General features: G+C 38.4%; 2 protein-coding genes across 3 annotated transcripts; one reads left to right on the top strand and one right to left on the bottom strand.

The window, feature by feature from the left end:
• Window positions 1-1,176: 1,176 nt before the first annotated feature.
• Window positions 1,177-11,203, bottom strand: LOC131318452 (probable ADP-ribosylation factor GTPase-activating protein AGD14). Its single transcript, XM_058348245.1, has 13 exons — window positions 10,790-11,203; window positions 9,673-9,734; window positions 8,622-8,709; window positions 8,479-8,540; window positions 8,295-8,391; window positions 7,450-7,896; window positions 4,748-5,404; window positions 4,490-4,606; window positions 4,287-4,398; window positions 4,110-4,198; window positions 2,989-3,118; window positions 2,868-2,913; window positions 1,177-1,523 (listed from the first exon to the last, which is right to left on the bottom strand). Exons 1-13 carry the CDS (start codon window positions 10,883-10,885, stop codon window positions 1,469-1,471), a joined length of 2,058 nt encoding a protein of 685 aa, XP_058204228.1. The 5' UTR covers window positions 10,886-11,203; the 3' UTR covers window positions 1,177-1,468.
• A 1,897-nt stretch (window positions 11,204-13,100) lies between these two features.
• LOC131319240 (uncharacterized) lies at window positions 13,101-18,148 on the top strand. Of its 2 annotated transcripts, XM_058349406.1 has the most exons (4): window positions 13,129-13,539; window positions 16,378-16,893; window positions 17,167-17,304; window positions 17,625-17,765. In XM_058349406.1, exons 1-3 carry the CDS (start codon window positions 13,264-13,266, stop codon window positions 17,269-17,271), a joined length of 897 nt encoding a protein of 298 aa, XP_058205389.1. In that variant the 5' UTR covers window positions 13,129-13,263; the 3' UTR covers window positions 17,272-17,304; window positions 17,625-17,765. The 2 variants fall into 2 exon arrangements, with proteins under 2 accessions (XP_058205388.1, XP_058205389.1); XM_058349405.1 differs by lacking the exon at window positions 17,167-17,304 and having other exon boundaries at window positions 13,101-13,539; window positions 17,625-18,148.
• The last annotated feature ends 1,223 nt before the right edge of the window (window positions 18,149-19,371 follow it).

Raw genomic sequence — 19,371 nt, 5'->3', positions numbered from 1 at the left:
TGTGCTGGACAAAATCCATTGTCTACACCATGGTGCAATTTTGTAGTGTAAAGTTATCATTTTTTTCCTTTCGGGGGGGTGGGTGTGCAGCCCCGCTTTAAATGGCAGACTGAAGCTCAACTTGGCATTGTTCATAGGCATCTTTTTCTTGCCAATAAATTCCGATCCTCATCAGTGAACCGCTGAAATGGTGAAGATGTATCGCTTAGACTTCATATTCTCACACGATATGGCATTGCAAGACAAAATGAAATCGTTTGCAGTTTAGGTGCACCGTTTCTGCTTTTGATTACTTCGTTAGGAGCATAATGTCAGAAGTAGTTCGGCCTTGCTCGTGGCCTTGCTTGTTTCACATCCTTTATTAGATTATCTTTGACCATCATTGCTTGTAATAGTAAGTACATACAGTACTTCCGAACTCATTGTTGAAGGATTAACTTTTCTGCCATTTTCATCAGGTTATGACAAACCCTTGGCTGTGCATATTCCATGTGCTGTTCTTTCTGCACCCTTGGCTGCTGATTTTGGTTAATTTTATGGATAAGTCTATTTACACAACCATTTGTACAACATGCATAAGTGAATGGGAATGGGCTTTGAGTTTTCATTCATTGAATCGAATTCTATGCACAGCCAAACACAGAAATAAGAATGATCGTACCCACCTCATTCCATTTTATTCAATTCCAGTCTTTATTCGATTCCAAATCCACAATGATTCCATTAAACCGAACATATCCTCAGGATTTGGGAGAAAAAATCAAGTTAATCAGCTACATACTCTTATTCACAAGCCAATCCTAGCCCCACCAACACCAAAATAAATAATTCATGTCATTCACATCAATATCATCGAACGCTTAGAATCCAAATCAAGCAAAGAGACAGCTTTGTCTTATGAGCAAGAACCATTCTTGAAATACAGCAACCCCAGTAAATGGTGGATGCAGAAGAGACCAACTCAGCTAGCACATTTGACAAATTTTTATCAGCGCGCACACTAATCATCTTCAATGCATACAAACAAACAAAAAAGCTCAATGCCAAAAATAGTACACTCTCCGTGGCATCCAGCCTTCAAAGGAAAAAAATGCAAACGTAATTACAGGATAACCTTGAAACGATAGAAGATTAAATACAAGCATCCCTAAACAACTCAACTTGTCAACTGGCGTATGCAAGGACTCGAGACGGCCCAAAATGTGGAATCCAATTCAATGTTGATGGAACATACGAACAAAGTCTAGATTCTGGAGTCAAACCAGGGGCCTAATTTTGGAGCAGAGTACTATATGGAGTACAGAGGACTTGCAAACTGAAAGCCATCTTTTCGGAACAACATTTTATTCAGGATATATAGATGAATTTATAACAAGAAAAAAACGCATTATGATCCAAGAGATAGGGAACCAATTCACAGGAAAACTTGTAACCCCAAATGAAAATAATGATTACATTGAGTGACACCCTATGCGAAAGGATTTCCGCCCACGGAAGCAAGAGGGCCTTGCGTTGGGACATTCCTGGAAAATTAGCAACTTGACATGTCAGACAGTGGTACAACTTATTGTAGAATGCAAAGCAGCAGTTATTTCAAGATGAGACCAATTCCATATCTCAAGCGTCTTGAGAAAATTATCTATCATGTCACTTAGAAGCCACAAAGAAAACCTAAAACCATCGAAAATATCCACCCCACATTTTTTTTGGAAGGTGCCCACCAAACATTAATCAGCAGTTTTTAAAACAAAATCTTAATCGTATTGAAACCGAACTGTGGATATAATTATGAACACCATTACTCCAATCAAATCGACTATGTAATGACTGTTATCCCTATTCTCCCACGTCTTGACAACCCTTATTGAGCCAGAAGCATCTTATATTACTTCTATAGGTGATCACTAACTTACAGGTGAGTTCCACCAAAATACTGGGAATGAACATTGTAGATCACTAACTCATAGTTGGACACTCCTACGTTCCACCCATGAATGCTGTGCATGCCAAACACTTACAGAAACTGAGAATTACCCCATCAAATAAGACAAAATTTTAGCTTCTGCTTGGGAAAAAAAGAGAGGAAACCATCACGGGTAACTTTCTATCTCACCAAAGATAAGAACATCCAAATTCCAAACAAGTGACTTGACTAAACTAAATCCCTATGTAAATCATCAACTATTAGTGCACATATAGGACACACCCCCGGTGATTTGAGACTGGATGACTTTACTCCCAACGGGATGAAATGAGTGTTGGCTTCCAAAACAATTAATCAGACGGCCGTATACTCAAATGAATTGCTAACACTTGATCATGGCCACCACCTGCCGCTATGAAAGAAAAACAGATGCACACCTGAATTCACCCCAAATAATAGGAATTGGAGCAAAAACAGAACTCCTATATTTTTAACTATAATCTGTCCCCGTAATATTTGACAATCAAACACAGGCCAGACGACAGTTAAGTCCAATGGTTTTGACTATGAACATGTATCTCCAGTGCACTATCTCACTCAATGATTGCAATCATCAGCCTGCTGCAGATTGAAGGGAGATACACAAAAGAAGCAACAGGACCACGGCAACAGCCCTTCAAACTATTATGAAATGATTACAGGACTCTCTATACAATGATACTGAATAGTATCACCCGCAAATTTGAGGATACAGCAACCCAAAACCTCAGGCAGACAAATTTATGATCAATTTTAGTAACCTAACTGCTTTAAGATAGTCAATCATTTAGGTTGACCAAAGGAGAGAACGAGTAAGAGTAACAGAGATTGCATAAAATCCTCATCTGTACCATCATGACCAAGGCAACTATACAACAATGAGTGCAAGAAGAAAACGACTTACGGCATTTGAGTGCTGGGTGCTTGCCCTCCTACGAATCCTAAGGCACCTGCAGAATCATAAAGGAATCAGACTAGACAGTAGTTCAACATTAATAAGATTCCTGGAATTAAGTATTACTTGCCTCGCTGCACACCTGGACTGAAAGGTGGAATGGGATTTTGAGGAAGCCATGGCTGAGTACCATCATCAAGGAACGAATTGGGAATCTGACCACCTGGCAGTGCAGCTTGCAAAGAACTCATGTCCAAGAACTGCAAATAAAACACAATGAAGTTAGTATTTAATTACTTTCAAAAAACCAAGTTCTTAGTATAGACATAGTATTTAACAAAAGAAAATCTATTGAGTATAGACATAGCAAATAAAACAAAAGAAAATCTATTGAGTAGAAATATGAAATAAATTAAATAATGATAAGATACTAAAACCAAGTTCTTAGTATAGACATAGTATTTAACTACATTCACAAAACCAATATTTGCAGTTGACACAAGTTACGAATTGACATGTGTACAAGGATTAACAACAAAACATCACATAATGTACATATATACACATGCACACACTCCTATAGTCTATAGACAGTCCCAACCTTAGATTCCTCTATATCCTCTCACTCCCCCGCATTGCTTCCGCTCACGCACACGCTTTCACTTCGTGAATAAGAACAATTAAGGGAGCCAATGAAGTTATGAAAACAGAGGAGTTCTTGTGTTCCTCTTCTCAAGCAACAAGCCACGAATACTAAGGGAAACAAAGTAGCAATAATGTAACATGGATGGGATCATGGCATCATGCTATTGAATGTATTAGAGAAAACTGGCATGAATCTTGGAATAGGATTGAGGTGGTGAGGGACAGGCTTTCTGAGTAAAAATTCCTCTATCTACCATTTCCAGCCAACTAAGGTATCATCTTCAATACAAGGAAATCTGAAGATATTTGTGATATGGAAGATGATTTTCAGAAGGTCCTATTCAGGCTAATGTGGTTTAACGGAATGCAAACCAGATGAATTTGCAGACATTATCTGGGTCATATAGGGGATGGGTTCCTCCAAAATGTACCATTCAACTTAGAAAAAATTGGGGAGGCCTAGGGTTAATAATTTCGACCAAAAAACCCAAAACTTTTCAAAACTTGTTGGCCGCAAGAACTATAATGCAAGAGGATCTAAGCAGTATTCATTCCAGCACTGTGGCAAAAGTTTGACTTAGACCAAAACCAATATATGAAACATACCATACTGCTGGATTCGAAGTCAGAACCATAGGAAAGATCAAAGGGATTCCCAGACTTGTGGTCAGTCACATGGGATTGTTCTCCTACCTGTGAAAAGGAAATATTCTCTTTCATTCACACGGTGAAATGGGGAAAAAGAGATGCCAAAATAATTAGATTGCAGCAAACAGGAGAAAGTACAAACCATTGAAGATGAAGCATATGATGGTTCATTGATATGTAATGGAACATTAGGAATCGGAAGTCCGATATCCACAGCAGCTCCATGAATCCCATCCCAATTGAAGTCCTGCAAAGCTAAAAATCCAAGAATAAGCGGAATTCTTTGTTTAGAATATAAAACTACATAAAAACAATCCAGGAACTCTTAATACTCTTACATCCAAATGGTGATTCACAGTGGTACTAGAATGTACGTGCAAAGCTAATCCTTCACTACTTTGGTGAATGCTCCCAAGAGGTAGGTTTCCACTGGCATCTTCAAAAGCATTCCATGACTTCTCAAAAAATTGGAAAAAGTTAATTCAAAATAATTCGAGTTTATTTGTTCAGTTTCTGCAGATATCACCACATTGCACCAAATAAAACTAATAGATCTCAATACCGCAAAGAAGTTTCAGGGTAAAGGTTTCACTTACCTGAGTGTTCAATACATTATCGGATATTTGGACATTGTTCAGACCCTCATCCCACGGATTAGTGACCGATGAAGGCCCATGGACATTACTATCTTGAAATGCTGGCCACTGCAGGGTTGTACTTGGCAACTTTCCCAGAGATCCTTCATCAGTAGGAGGTGCTACTGCAGGTGTAGAACCCTCAATGCCAAGATTTGGTGCCACAAATTGAGGCAAATCAAATGTCGCCCATCCTTCATCCTTTGGAGTAACATCAGGTGATTTGTTAGTCAAGATTGCAGCTGGCTGCTGTTGAGGCATATCAGAGAATAAGTCTAAAGATGGAGTTGTTTGGGTTGGTTGTGGAGCATGTGACACCAGAGCTGAAGAAATAGAAGATGGCTGGTACAAATCTACTGGAGGAGTTGTTGTTGTCACTGGCAACTGAAAAAAGTCAACGGCTGACGCCGAAGTGATGGGTTGGGGCACAAACGGTGCATCAAATAGGTCCAAACCACCGAAATTCCCAGAAACTGATGATTGTGGTAGAGAGGGAACAGCGTACTGGTGGTGCCCACAAGACACTGCAGGTTCTGAGGAAGCATCCACTAAACTAACTGACTTGGGAGACATGGGATTGCTGTCAAATGACCCAAAGCTGCCCAGAGATGCAGTTCTCTGAATAAGAAGGTATATAGCCAATAAGACAACTCAGTGAAGAAAAAACATCCTGTGCCTGACTGTGTAACAATTTAAATTGCTCGAGGTGGTTAACATTAAGGTAAAAAAAAACTCTAGAATATCTTCATTTAATTGGTTCCACCCATACTTACCATAAGCATGAATGCATAAGTGGTAAAACTCATACAAAACGTAATTTTGACATTTAGACCAACAATTAACAACAGTGGAAAAGGCCAAAAAAGCCTCGAAACACTCAAGAATCTGTCATTTAGTACCCCAAAACTTATGCCTATCATAGAGGTCATACACCAGCTTAAAAAGGCAAACATGGTATAGCATGTTAGACAACAGGAGCAATCAAGAAGGTTTATACTTCCTCTCGAGATCTGCAAAATGTACTAAGGAATAGATTTCTAAATGATTTTGGATAGACAAAGAATCTTGATAGTATAAATGGCAGTCAGAAGAAAGATTTCAAAGGGGATGTCAGAACTCATAAAATTTCTTTTGTGGCCAATATCATCTAGGGTTGTCCAGCGAATCAACCAAACCGCCCAAACATGACCAAACCGAGGCATGCTACGGACGGATGCGGATCTAAAAATACTGATTCTGACAGATCCAGATCGGTTCCGGTTAGCATCCGCTACTTTAAAATTTTTAAAATACAGAATAAATTAATAAAGTCATAAACTCACTCCTAAACTGGAACCAGCACATTCCACGTCTCATGCTAGTGTGTTATACTTTGATATCATTGTCTTGCAACTGCATAAATTCATTTAACTATTGTTTAAGTGACACATACCCATGTTAGCCAAGAAATTTCTTCCACAATCAGAGCGCTCGAATGTTAGACTTGTTTGACTTTGTTTAGACTTGATTGCACTCGAAGTTTTACGGCTTTATTTTTCAATTTTTTGGTGTTTATAAAAAGAATAATTTGCATGTTCAAATCTGCCCAAACCGCCCAAACCGATCGGCCCAAAATGCATCCAAACTGAACCAACCCAACAACACTACGAACGGTTAGCGGATGGAGAAAACGACAATCTTTCGCAAACGGATCGGATTGGGAACTGGACCGTTCCGCACCAAACCAATCCGCGGGCAGCCCTAAATTATCATCCCAGCTAATAAGTTCTCAGCCTAAGCCTCCCACTACATACGCTTTTCTCTTGATTAATTGCCCCTTCGTTTGTTCCTTTAGTGCTCCTTGTTTCTTAGTGAGCTCTATGTTATGGATCATTTGTTTAGTAGTCTCGGAAAGACGACCTTTACACTAATTGCCAACTAGTTTTGACTTGAGCAGGATGCTTTAACTAAGCAAAATCTCATGAGAATGACCTCACAGACATTGACGACAAATTCAATCCATGCATTCCTTCTTCGCAGTTTTGAACATTGGGTCCATGTATCCATAACCACTTAAATGTGTGATAGTTTTGCACTTGCATGCACAATCAAAACTTAAGCGAAAACATGGAAACGATGCCTCTTTAGCAATGTCAAAGTGTAACCCAAGAATATACAAATACAGATATTGAGGACAAAGACTCCTACATCTGCATTTAACAATCTAAACATCATTCGGAAACATGGAATAAAATGCCCTTGCTATGACTATGAACAAGAGAACTCAGATGGAAAACCAGTAGGATATATATCAATTGTGCATAGTATCAAATTTATCAAACAAGAGACTTAAATATTCACTTGAAAATTCAGTCCCCTTAATCTAACCACAAAACCTAAAGAGGGAGAAAAGTATAACACAGAGAGGAAGAACTTTGTGCAGTCAAATAGATAAAGAACCATCTTCATATGTTTCAAATCTGCCCTAACCTACATGTTGGACACAATCCCACTGTCATGTCATGGAAATCACTTACAGTACACAAAGACAAAGAAAGAGAAAGACCTTAAGTGTGCATTGCAGTTACATATTATAGCAATTTGTCCAAAGATAAGCCTAAGCTCCTAACGAATGGCACCATCATATCATCGTCAAAAAATAGCAGGTGTAAGAATAACAAGACCTGTGGGCGGTGAACCTTGTCTGCATCTGCCATGGCATGCGACTCCGATAATGTTCTCATAGTTTGACGTGGTATTTGTTCATTTAGCATGTCTCTTGAAGTTTGATAAGGAGGACTGCTGAATCCAATGTTTCTTTGGAAACTTGGTGACTGGGTATCAGACCTGAATGCATCACTAGGGCTAGACACAGTATAGTCTGAAGCTCTGAGGTTTGATCCCTCATTTGCAAAACTGTCCTCATGCATTTGGTCACTGAAACGGCTAGGACTGAAGAAACTAGAGATTCTCCCCTCATAAAGGCCCCGATCTGAACCAGGCTTCCTTGTAAGTGCAGGGGCTTGTTTTCCATACCGCCGTTCTTCATACTGATAATCATACGGTGGACTTTGAGAATAGGAGTGATACGAACTGGCTCGTCGTGTCTCCTCTTCATGGTGTCTAATGTCCTGTTTAAATTCATTTAAGAATTCAGAGGTTAGCCCATAAACTGAAGCGAGATAATTTAATGGAAAGCAAGTGCAGCACAATTAAAAAAGGTTTCCATGTGAACCAACACTAAGGCTCCTTTTTTATTTTTGACAAAGAATATTCTATGTCATAAAAGATTTTTAACATTTAAAACAAATTTGCAGAAACTTGCTTTTTCTGCATGTTTTCCCGTGTTTGGTTGGCATTTGGAATTCATGATTAGAAATGTTGACCAACCAAAAAAGCTATGTAGTACAAACGTATCAAACCTTAGCTCCCAAACCTTATCTATAAAGTATAAATTATCGGCTTGGATATATTTCCCTGTTTTTTGTTTTTTTCTTTCTCAAGTAAAATTGGTTTAGGAATAGATTGCCTGCATGTCCCTTGGAGGTTTGTCAGAGGTTTTTCCCCCAGCATATTTTCGGTCCACATATACATTCTTTATAAACTCCCGAACTTTATCAGCATTACTGCAAAGACAACAACAAAATGAGAATCCCTTTTTTTGCAATATCTAATTTGCTTAGCACCAGAGCATCAGGTTGTGAATCTTGCACCTGCTATCAGGCAGTCTTTGCCTCTGCGAGTCCCAATCCTTCAGAAAAGTTTCCCTTGCACGCTGAAGAAAGTGAATGTCACGTGAGCAAAAAGCTAAACCTTCCTACCTAAGAAAGAAAATAAAATAAAACTGCAACTGTACCTGATTACCACCTTTTTGAAGAGATTCAACTTCCTGGAAAGTAAACTTGGCCATGGATACAGACTTTACACGATGGGTGAACTCACGGCTGTGATACACAAAAGGTGAATACATAACAAACAGTGAAGTACAAACAGAAAAAATATGTATAAGAGCACCCATGTCAATCTATACCCTGTAATATAAACCAGGAAAAAAAGAAGTGCAAGAACAAACACGGATACATAACTTTGAGCATTAAGAACATTGATACATGATATTTTGAGAACTGTACACATCCGACTTCAATTGGCTTTATGGGGCCCAAGTAGGTTATGGCAAGAACTTGTCAGTTGAAGCTGCCTACAAATAGGTTTCACAGTTGGTAGAGGCAAACAACCATTCTACACGTTTGCATTTGAAAGATCCTACAAACAAGCATCCTACAAATATTTTGCGTCGCTAACTACCACTACAACCAAGCGACTTTGATTCTTAGTGCGGTAATGCCAACTCCAACATGATTATTAGAGTGCCAGGTGGACCTTCATTACCAGCAGCGACCAATACGTAATACTCAGAATACTATACTGCAGGTACTAGATACCCAACCTACCAAGTTTAGATTTCAAATAGCGTTACCTCAAGGTTGGGACATGATAAGGGTGACCCTCTTAGAAAAAAGTGGAGGCTCGCCTGTCAAAACCCACCCAGTTGCCATCCCTTAATGTTCATCCTTTAGAAGTAGTGGCTTGAAAGCATCATTACATAGCCGAAAACATTATTTAAACAGGATGTTTTCGGACATCAAGATAGATATTTTTAAGTCATCAGCTATTACAATCGTACACATTGGCACAGCATTTTATTGCATGTATCTACAATAACCAACATTTAGGCTTTAATCCCTCGTCAAAAAAGAAAAAGGCCCAACTTCTAATTTGGTCCATAATAGAAAATCAGCTCCTGTAGAAACAATCTTTAAGTAGAACACAAGGACATCTTTTTCCGAATATACATATCCAAACCATTAACGAAAAGAAGAAGTAATAAAACAAACTACAATACTCACTGTATCCCACTGCACGTCATACAGACAAATGTCCAAAAGTTTGTACAAACATACTGAGGTCCCTGCAAACATATTAACATCAAGATAGTAATGTGAACAACACAAATAATAACAAAATAAATTAGAAACTAAAAGAGGGAAAAGAATAAACCCAATAAATTTAACAAGTAGTTATTGACTTATGTTTCTCAACAATGTTAAACTCACTTTGTCACTTGGCCGCCTAAGAGAATGAAAGGGAAAGACAGAGACATAGAAGTTGGATGCCGCATGACGTTCTATGGAAACACAAATATGGTACGTTACTAAAGAAAGAACCACTAAAAGGTGCAATAGATGCCCTTACTGAGTACCAAACTGTCATAATTCTTAATAAAACAGAGTTAATTATGACTTCAACTTCTACTAGGCTATGAGGGCTTGTTCCATGTTTATGGTCAAACAAAGTTTGTCTGCTCGTAACCCAGCAGATAAAGTACCATACATTGTCCATTTTAGGGATTAGTGACTTGCCCATTTAGTAACTTTCGCACAGGACATTTTCCCAAATGGGCATCGGCATTGTTTTTGAAGCTTTAAGGTTTTAGTTACAACCCAAAGACATGTTTGTATGAACCTAAGCGGCATTTCTTAGGAACAAATGCACCTAATGTTACCATAGCCTTTCCCTACACAATCGAACAAAATCTCAGGTCTCGTAGGGTAAATAGCTCTGACAAGTGATAACCCAAGTTGAGAGAGCATTTCAATGGCAATTTCATTTCTCCAAAAGGAGCTTATCCATTATACCCTAAACTCCCCTTGAACGGGCGCGCGTTTTACGATTCGGTTTCTACATCTTCCAAACTAACCAAATAGCTTTGGCAAGAACACAATATTTGAGGCTCCATCAACAACAAAACGGGTTAAAGCTCGTGTCCGTTTTCCCTTTCGTCTAAAAGGACTAAACAGGCTAAAGCCAAAAAAAAAAAAATATTACGAATTTCGACACAGTTCACTCTCCTCACATACATCGAATACAAGTCCCTTTAGCGGAAACAAATTGTCTAAAGACAAACTTTTTAGGGAAAACCCACCCTAAAACATGGAAAACGAAAGGAAGACAGAGAAATCTCACCAAGCTGTTGCAGTTAATGCATCTGCGATTCGGGGGAAGCTTCATTAAACCCCTAATTACCTTCTCGTTCCGCTCTTCTTCCCTCTTACTACTCATTTTCCAAAAAAAAAATTCGATATGAAAATCGAGAGCTTCTAGATAAGATTGGTGTGTTGTTCGATGTAAGAAATCAATTTTCTAGCGGGATTCGAGGGGAAAGGAGGGGTTTTTTTGACAGGGATTCCAGGGATCATTGACGAGGGAGGAGTGAGAGGGGTGGACGAATCTAGGGTTTTAGGATTTTTGAAAATTTGAAGAGGAAAAGAGACGAACTTTAAATTGACCGGCCTTTTCTCTTGGAGCGGAGAGGACGTTATCGTACGTGCACTTTCTCTGTGTACACAGAATCGATGTGGAGTGGTAGTAGTACTAAATTAATCAGAAAAGCTATGTGCACAGCAGCTGTGCACAGCAGCGGTTTTCTCCCGTCTCGGGTCGCAAAAAGATGATCGAAGTCGCTCATTTTGTTCAAAATATGTCGAAAGTGATTTTGGGTGTCTTGTTAACGCCTCTAACGATATCGAACGAAGCTCATTTTTTACAGAGACCTTAAACGACATATTTTGAACAAAATGAGCAGCTCCGATCATCTTTTTGCGACCCGAGGCGGGAGAAAACCGCTGCTGTGCACAGCTTGCTGTGCACGTAGCACAGCTCTAAATTAATTAATCAAAGGATCTGTTTGAACGTTAGATACTTAGGCTCTGTTTGGAACCCATGGAAAGAGAAAGAACGAAGAAAATAAAAATTGCAAATGCAGTGAATAATAAACTTTTTCTCCAATTTTCCTCTTATTTTCCTTCTCTTTTATTTTCCTTTCTTTTCTTTTATTTTCCTTTGCTTAGGTTCCAAACAGAGCCTTATATTATTCGGATCAAAAAAAAAAAAAAAAACGATAGATTATGGTCATTCAGTAGTTCACGTTCACTGCTCCGGATCACTTCACAACCACATATTTTCATGAAATCTATGACTAAGTGAATATGGGATTCTAAAAATGTCCAGAATAAAATGGTCCAAATGACTGCATGGGAGAGTGTCTCCGTCTACTAATTACCATGAATGGTAGAAGTAGCCGACTAGTAGTTGTTGTTGTTTTGGGAGCATTGATGCAGCCCTGCCACATACAAATCTAGACAAATTAGTTTGAGGGAAAATGTTATTATATATAGAAAAAAATGGTTGATAGTACAACGTGACACTTTTACACAACCATGCATAATGTTGTGCATGTTATTGTATTTGTGAATTTTTTTATTTGGGTTTGATGGGGGTTTCGAGACTAGCTGACACGCTTCTTAATTAATCATGTATTCGGTTAGGTCAAAAATAGCTTCCGTTCTTATGATCTAACCCAAAGAATTGAACCTAGTCATTTACATGGAAAATAAAACTCACTAACCTACAACTGCACTAATAGGCTCCGTTTCAGAACACCTTCTTAAAAAATAAGTACTTATTTCACATTTTCAAACTAAAAAATAATATAAATGAAAAATTATTTTTCACCGTATAAAAGATCTCAATGAGATCTATCAAACAAAATCCATATTGATAGGAAAATTATTTACGTAAACATATAATTTTTGAGCTTGAAATTACTTTTTTTAAAAATAAATACTTATTTCCATTTCCGGAACGGAAAAATTAGACAAGGACGAAATCAACCATCCAATGGAGACTGTTTGGAACTTGTAGAAAGATGTGGAAAAGAATATTTAACTTCACAAATTTTCCATTCCTTATCTGGTACATTAAAAAGGTAAGGGAAAATTTTCAATTCAATTTCTTTCTCAACTCCTTCTTTATTAGTAGTGTGTGTGTATATATATATATATATATATATATATATATATATATATATATATATATATATATATATATACAAGGCGGTTCCGAGAACACCTAAAAAAATACCTCATAGTTTTCGATCAAATTTTGATGATTTGAGCCGCTCAATGTGATCAGAACGTGATTTTAAGGGTATTCATGAGAAATCAGCAAAAAAAATGACCGGAAAGAGCTTGATCCGAACAGTTTTGAACGGTTTTTTATTGAACGGTTCAAATAAAAACAGCTCAAATCAAACCTTTCCCGGTCATTTTTTTTGCTAATTTCTTACGGGCACCCTTAAAATCACATTCTGCACACATTGAACGGTTCAAATCATAAAAATTTGATCGGAAACTATGTTAATGAGATTATGGGTGTGTCCCTTGAACCGTTCCGATATATATATATAGTACTCCGTAGTATTTTCTCTTCTTATCCTTTTCTTTCTCCAAGTTCCAAACAGACCATAAAAGAGGAACATTTCTTTAAGCTGCAACCCGCCGTTTCCTAGCCGTACCTTCAAACCCTTCAAGAATCTCTCACCTTCCCCTCTCCTATATTTTTATCTTCTCTCTCTCTCTGGTCTCTTCTACTCTCTTCCAATGGACGCCGTCCTCCTCAGAACCCCAATCCTCCGTGTTCCTCCTCCTCGCCTAACCCACACCAACTCCTCCAAATCCCGTAAACAGCTCACTTGGGTTTCCTTCAGACCAAAAACACAGACATACCCAAATCGCTGTTACAGTTACTGCCCCTCTCCTCATTCTTCTACCAAACTTTCCCGCCGCCGCTTACTTAATCTGCTGCCCTTTGCGTCCGCCGGCGGAGAAACCACCGAAGTCGACGAAGAGGTAGCGGTCCAAGAACCCGAGATTCAGGTACCCTCTTGTGTTATATTACAGAGCTGTATTTGTGTTTTTACGCCTCAGTTATTTTGATGGAGTAGAGATTGCAAATGGGTTATGGATTATATGGTAGGTACACTTAGGGCGTTTCCGCTAAGCTAAACTAAATGTACAAATTGGACAAAAGCAAATATTTTCACGGATTTCTAGGCAAATCATTCTCTTCACATATACCAACTAAAATACCATTTAGCGGAAACAACACTTAACTATTGTGATCAATTGTAGCCTATAGTCCAATAATATAACGGAAATGCACCCTAATATTTGTTGTAAAGGAATTGGTCAGAAGTCATGTTTAGGCTCTAAAACTAAGTCATGTAATGCGTGTTGCATGAGTGCGAGCATGGAAGAGTCTTTTAAAAATATTTCGAAGTGCTAAGATTCGCGAGAGCGAGGATCGAGAGCATGAGGATTGAACCCGGGTCCTTACTAGAATATCTCTAACCCTTGAATCTCTGTGCATCAACTTACTTTGCTATAACACGCCTGTTTTTCATTTTTCAGCTTGTGTAAACTCAGCGAAGTTAACAGCTTGGTATGGGTGCACCTGTATGGCTGTATCTATGTGGTTTCCGATTTTAGATATACCACGAAGTCATTTCTTCTTGCTTTAAGAAATCATTCCTGATTACTTATAACTATTGTCACAAGGTGAGCACTTTAGCCATAAGAGCTTGGCCCCCATGTAGTAAGGTCATTTTGAACTCCCAGGAGAGTGGGGCGTTTGGTATGATATTCTTGGACTTCTTGTTTGACTAAATTTAAATTCTCGTTCTTGTGAAATTTGAATAATTTCATGGATAATAGTATAGAGGCTCTTACGATGGTTGTTGAACGGAGATAGTGGAAATACACTGTAATTAAGACGTGCGCCAATTCTCTGAATGAGTGGTATTAAGAAGGGTATGGAGAGGGTGCAGGTGGAGATTTCGCTATCATCTTTGTAAAAAAGTCCATGGGATATTGATCCTCTTGCAGGGGTTGGACGGATAGATGGCGAATTGGCTTGGCCAAAGATGGGAGAAGCGATTGCAAGGAGGAGGGCTTGCCATGGATTGAGTAATAAGATATTGTGAAAACTCTTTTTGAATAGAAAGATAGGATATAGAACTTGGTGGGAAACCCATGCCTTGATATTGATCTCCCTCTGTATATAGAAAATAGCCTATAAAAAGGGACTCGAGTCTTACTTTTCATGATGGATATTCTTTTGATAATTGCCTTCTGTGAATGCTTAGTATTTCCAGGCTGCCCTTGAATAGTACTTTTTTGTGACCCAGCCATCCTTCGCCACTAACCAGTAACCACCATTGTGCTTGGCGGACTCAGTTTAATGGAGTGCAAATTTCTCAAGTTTTGGCCTTGGAAATATTTTGTTGGATCTTAGTATCTTACTATGACTGTTTACTTGTGGGGTTTTCATGCTGTTCAAAAAAAAACTTGTGGGGTTTTCATTATGTATATTGGTACAAGCCCCAACTTTATATATGTAATCTACTCATAATTGTTAAAAGGCATGGTACAGTTACATTTCTAGGATTAGTGGTGTGTTTCACCACCTTTTCTTCTCTAGATATTCGGGGAAATAGTAGCACTCACTTAGCAGTTAAGCATACTTTCCATTGTAACAAATGACTGCTACAATGAAGTTAAGTTTGAACTATTAAAAATACAACTTTTGGGTTCTTGGAATTTGTAATGTTATTCTGAGTTAATAGAATTTGCAATCAGCATTGTCTAACAAGAACTCAGTATTGATTGTTGATACTACCTGCCAAGTCAAAAATTTATGCATGCTAGGTAAGCTTTGTGGCATTTCCTGTAGTTGTCAAGTCTCTCAGAACTCGTCATTCTCTTTTAATTTCTCTTATATACTATTTCTTTGGATCAGCTTCTTGTCGAAAGTTGCTAATACTCCACAGCCCCCCTTCTTTGGTGTGTCAATCGTACTATCCCTGCAATGTCTGCTTTGATGATGCATAGGGGGTCTCTAGTTGAAAGTAACTCCGACCTTGATTGTATACTAGTTGGTGATGATGCGTAGGGCATAAAATTAATGTACTTTCCTGAAAATTTGTGGTTGGTAACGTGCCCAGGGATGTTGAACTGCTTGGCTAATGTCGTAGGTCAACTTTCTCTTTTCTCTTGTGGCCAACTTGTTAGTTTCCATTTTATGCTACTTCCAATATGTCAAGCAAGACATGTTTTGAGTTTCACAGTCCACATTCGTTTCATGCCATTCCTTTTTGTTCAATGCCTATTGCGTGCAGGGTTGTATCTGCAAAGTGGATCTGTTGGATGACTTGTGACTCTGACTCATATTAGCCATTGATCCTCTTTTAACCTATAGTTTAGCAGAAACTTGTAATCTGATTTTTTGGAAATTCAGTTGATCGAATGAGGTTGCACTCATGTAAGCAGATTATTTTTAGTGACTTATGTTCTCCTACTGTTACTATATCCTTACTGTCAAGATACCTAAGAGCATCCCTTCGAACTCTTTGAAAGCATGTGTTATGCCAAAAGCTGATGATATTATTGAGGTGCCCAATGTGTGTTACAAGTTTGTCAGTCTACAGATCAGATGTGTGCTCCATTGGGTGTGCGCTCCTTGGTCTTCAGTATCTGTGGCCTAACATGTTTTAACTGCTACAATTGATAAGATTATTATGTTTGGCTCGCCAAACTGATTGTTGGCACTAAAAATTGTGTTGAAGAGTGTAATGCAGATGCTCTAAACTTAGTATTAAGATATCATTGGTACATTCTTGAAGGCGGTACTCTTTCTCTAATTGGTTTACTGAACAGGATAATTTAGATGGTGCTGTTGCCGTGGAAGATGGTGAAAGTGAGGGTGATAGTGGCTATGCAGAGGAACCTACCTTAGCCATTATTGCTTTACTGAAATCGTATAAAGAAGCTATAGCAAGCAATGATGAGTCTAGAGTTTCTGAGATAGAGGCTATCATCAAGTCCATTGAAGATGAGAAAAATGAATATGAGAGAAAAGTGGTTGTATTGTCTGAAGAACTATCATCCGCCAAGGAACGGATTCTTAGGATAAGTGCAGACTTTGACAATTTTCAGAAGAGGACAGAGAGGGAGCGGCTTTCACTGCTGACGAATGCACAAGGGGAAGTTGTGGAGGATCTGTTGCCTGTTTTGGACAACTTTGAGAGAGCTAAAGCCCAGATAAAGGTGGAGACTGAGGCGGAGGAGAAAATCAACAACAGTTATCAGAGCATCTATAAGCAGTTTGTGGAGATTCTGGAGTCCCTTGGTGTCGTCCCTGTGGAGACAGTAGGGAAACCCTTTGATCCATTGGTGAGTTCATCAGCTTTTCTGACCTCTTTTACCTGTGGTGTGCCGACTCTTTACCAATTTTGAATATGGAAACTAAAGGGTTTATTTGTCCTCTTCTTTTTACTTCTCATAAGTGTAAGATGCCATAGGATAAATCCTAAACACCCAATAGAGAAATGCTCCCCAGTATAATTAGGTGGAGAGTTGTCCCGGATGAACCATGTAATTGAATTCATGGCCCACTATACTTGATTGCAATAGTGATTCTTGTACTTGATCTTTGGCTTAATGCAGGCGAGTTCTCGAGTTGGCTCGAAAATCAGTAGAAAACTTCTTGAACTTTATCAAACACTCCATAAAGCTGGTTCAGGTTTTATGAAGACCTGGATACGTTTGTAATTCAAATGAACTCTTGAGTTTCGAGCCAACTTGGTGAGTTTCATTTAAGTACCATATTTGTATCATAAGTTTCATAAGTTGCTGGATTAGTAATTCAGCAGTTTGACTAGAGAAGAATGGGTTCCAAATTGACAAGTACATTTTTTTGATCATGGAGTTGAGAATTTGATGACTACCTCATTTATATCACGTTCTGTCAATAATGCACATTTGAAAGGCTTTAACTATTCATGTTGATGAAACTCCCGAGTTCAGGCTTGGTAGGCTTTAACTGTTTAGAAGTGTTTTTGTTTCTTAGCAATTATAATTTGCTCCAAGTATTGTTTCTAAATTTGCCTTTTTTGGTGTAAAAGCTGCATGAGGCCATTATGCGCGATGAATCCACAGAATTTGAAGAAGGCGTCATAATTGAGCAATATCGAAAGGGGTTCCAACTCGGTGATCAACTTTTGCGTCCATCAATGGTGAAGGTATCGGCTGGTCCAGGGCCTACGAAGCCTGAACCTGTGGAGCCAGTTGAAGTAGCAGAAAGTGGAAGTGAAGCCAGTGACGAGGGCAGCAAAGAAGCGGAGTCCCCTGAGGATTAACTTAACCTAAATGCAGTTTTGTATAAACTGTAGCTATAGTGATGTCATCCTTGTTTTGAGACTTGTAATATTGCGGACGTGGTTGTTTGCGACGATGGTGCTATTTTGAGTTTCGTTTTCATCCAGAGTCATCACCACCGTCGATTTGAGGGAACTAGAATGTTGTCGTCGTTGACCGGCGACTGTCTTGCTCATGGCATGGTATTGTTTGATTGATGACCAAGGACATACATTTTTTCTGGTGCTATTAGAAAGAGGGAATACAAGAATTGAAGTCCTGATGTTGTATCTGGTACAATTGTCTGTTTTCTATTCTTACGTTTACATGAAAAATGTTTGCAGAGAATCAGAGGCATTTGAATTTTGAGTGATGAGTTCGGGGCGCATTATCTCTGTCTTCTTTATATATGCATAATGTTTGGTGCATCATAGGTAAGGATTCGAATCCCGGAAATAGTCTCTCTGCTTAACAGGTAAAGTTGCGCACATCTAACTCTAACTCTTCCTCGCACTCTATAGCGGGAGCCTCATGCATTCTGTAGCCCTTTTTTATATTGTTTGGTGTTCTCAATATGCCTGCAATTTTTTTATGTAAGAACCCTCTTTTTGGTTTCAGTAATTCAATTGGACTCGAGAGTAGTTATTTTTCGTGTTACAAAAGCTTTGGCTTACCTTAAATCAATTTTTTGGATTCTTACCGGAGGATTTGGAGTTTTAGAACAGGAGAGTAATTTTGTTCACCCTTGCTTTGGGTGAGGATAACTTTACTTACATTCGGTGAAGTATGTCGGTTGATTTGTAATTAGAACCGCCTATTTTGTATATATTGATATGTTAAGAGACCACGCAAAAAATTGTCGTTGGAGATTGAGTATCTCATTATTATGATAAATATGCATCTATATAATATGGAGTAGCGGTTTTTGAATTCTATATAATATGAACCATTGGATTTGTTCATATTTTTTCTATGGCGATTTACGGGTAGTAAGACTAGAAATATACGTGGAAAGAATAAATATTTGGAAGAAGGATGAAAGAAAAACTAAAATTAATGTTTCCAAATCTTATTCTAATTCCTAATTTTTTAATTTTCCTTACTTTCCTAGCAGTTATCAGTCAAAAACAATTACCGTGAGTAGGGCTCTCTCTCTCTCTCTCTCTCTCTCTCTCTCTCTCTCTCTCTCTCTCTCTCTCTCTCTCGTTAATTTCAAAACGGATTCCAATTTTGAATCCAAAATTGCTTTCTCTCTCACACATACATTTACTCTCTCTCTCTCTCTCTCTCTCTCTCTCTCTCTCTCTCTCTCTCTCTCTCTCTCTCTCTCTCTATATATATATATATATATATATATATATATATATATATATGTGTGTGTGTGTGTGGGCCCTGTAATTTTTTGAAATGTATTCAAATTGTTAAATGTTTAGTTGGTTGAGTGATTGAGGGGAAAAAACTGATTAATTATAAAAAAATTTGGTTATTTGATTCATTGCAATATGTTGGTGGCAG

Source organism: Rhododendron vialii, chromosome 3a, assembly GCF_030253575.1.
Source record: "Rhododendron vialii isolate Sample 1 chromosome 3a, ASM3025357v1".
Lineage (NCBI taxonomy): Eukaryota > Viridiplantae > Streptophyta > Magnoliopsida > Ericales > Ericaceae > Rhododendron > Rhododendron vialii.
Note: the sequence above shows the minus strand (reverse complement) of the source record. Positions and strands in the feature narration are given on the sequence as shown.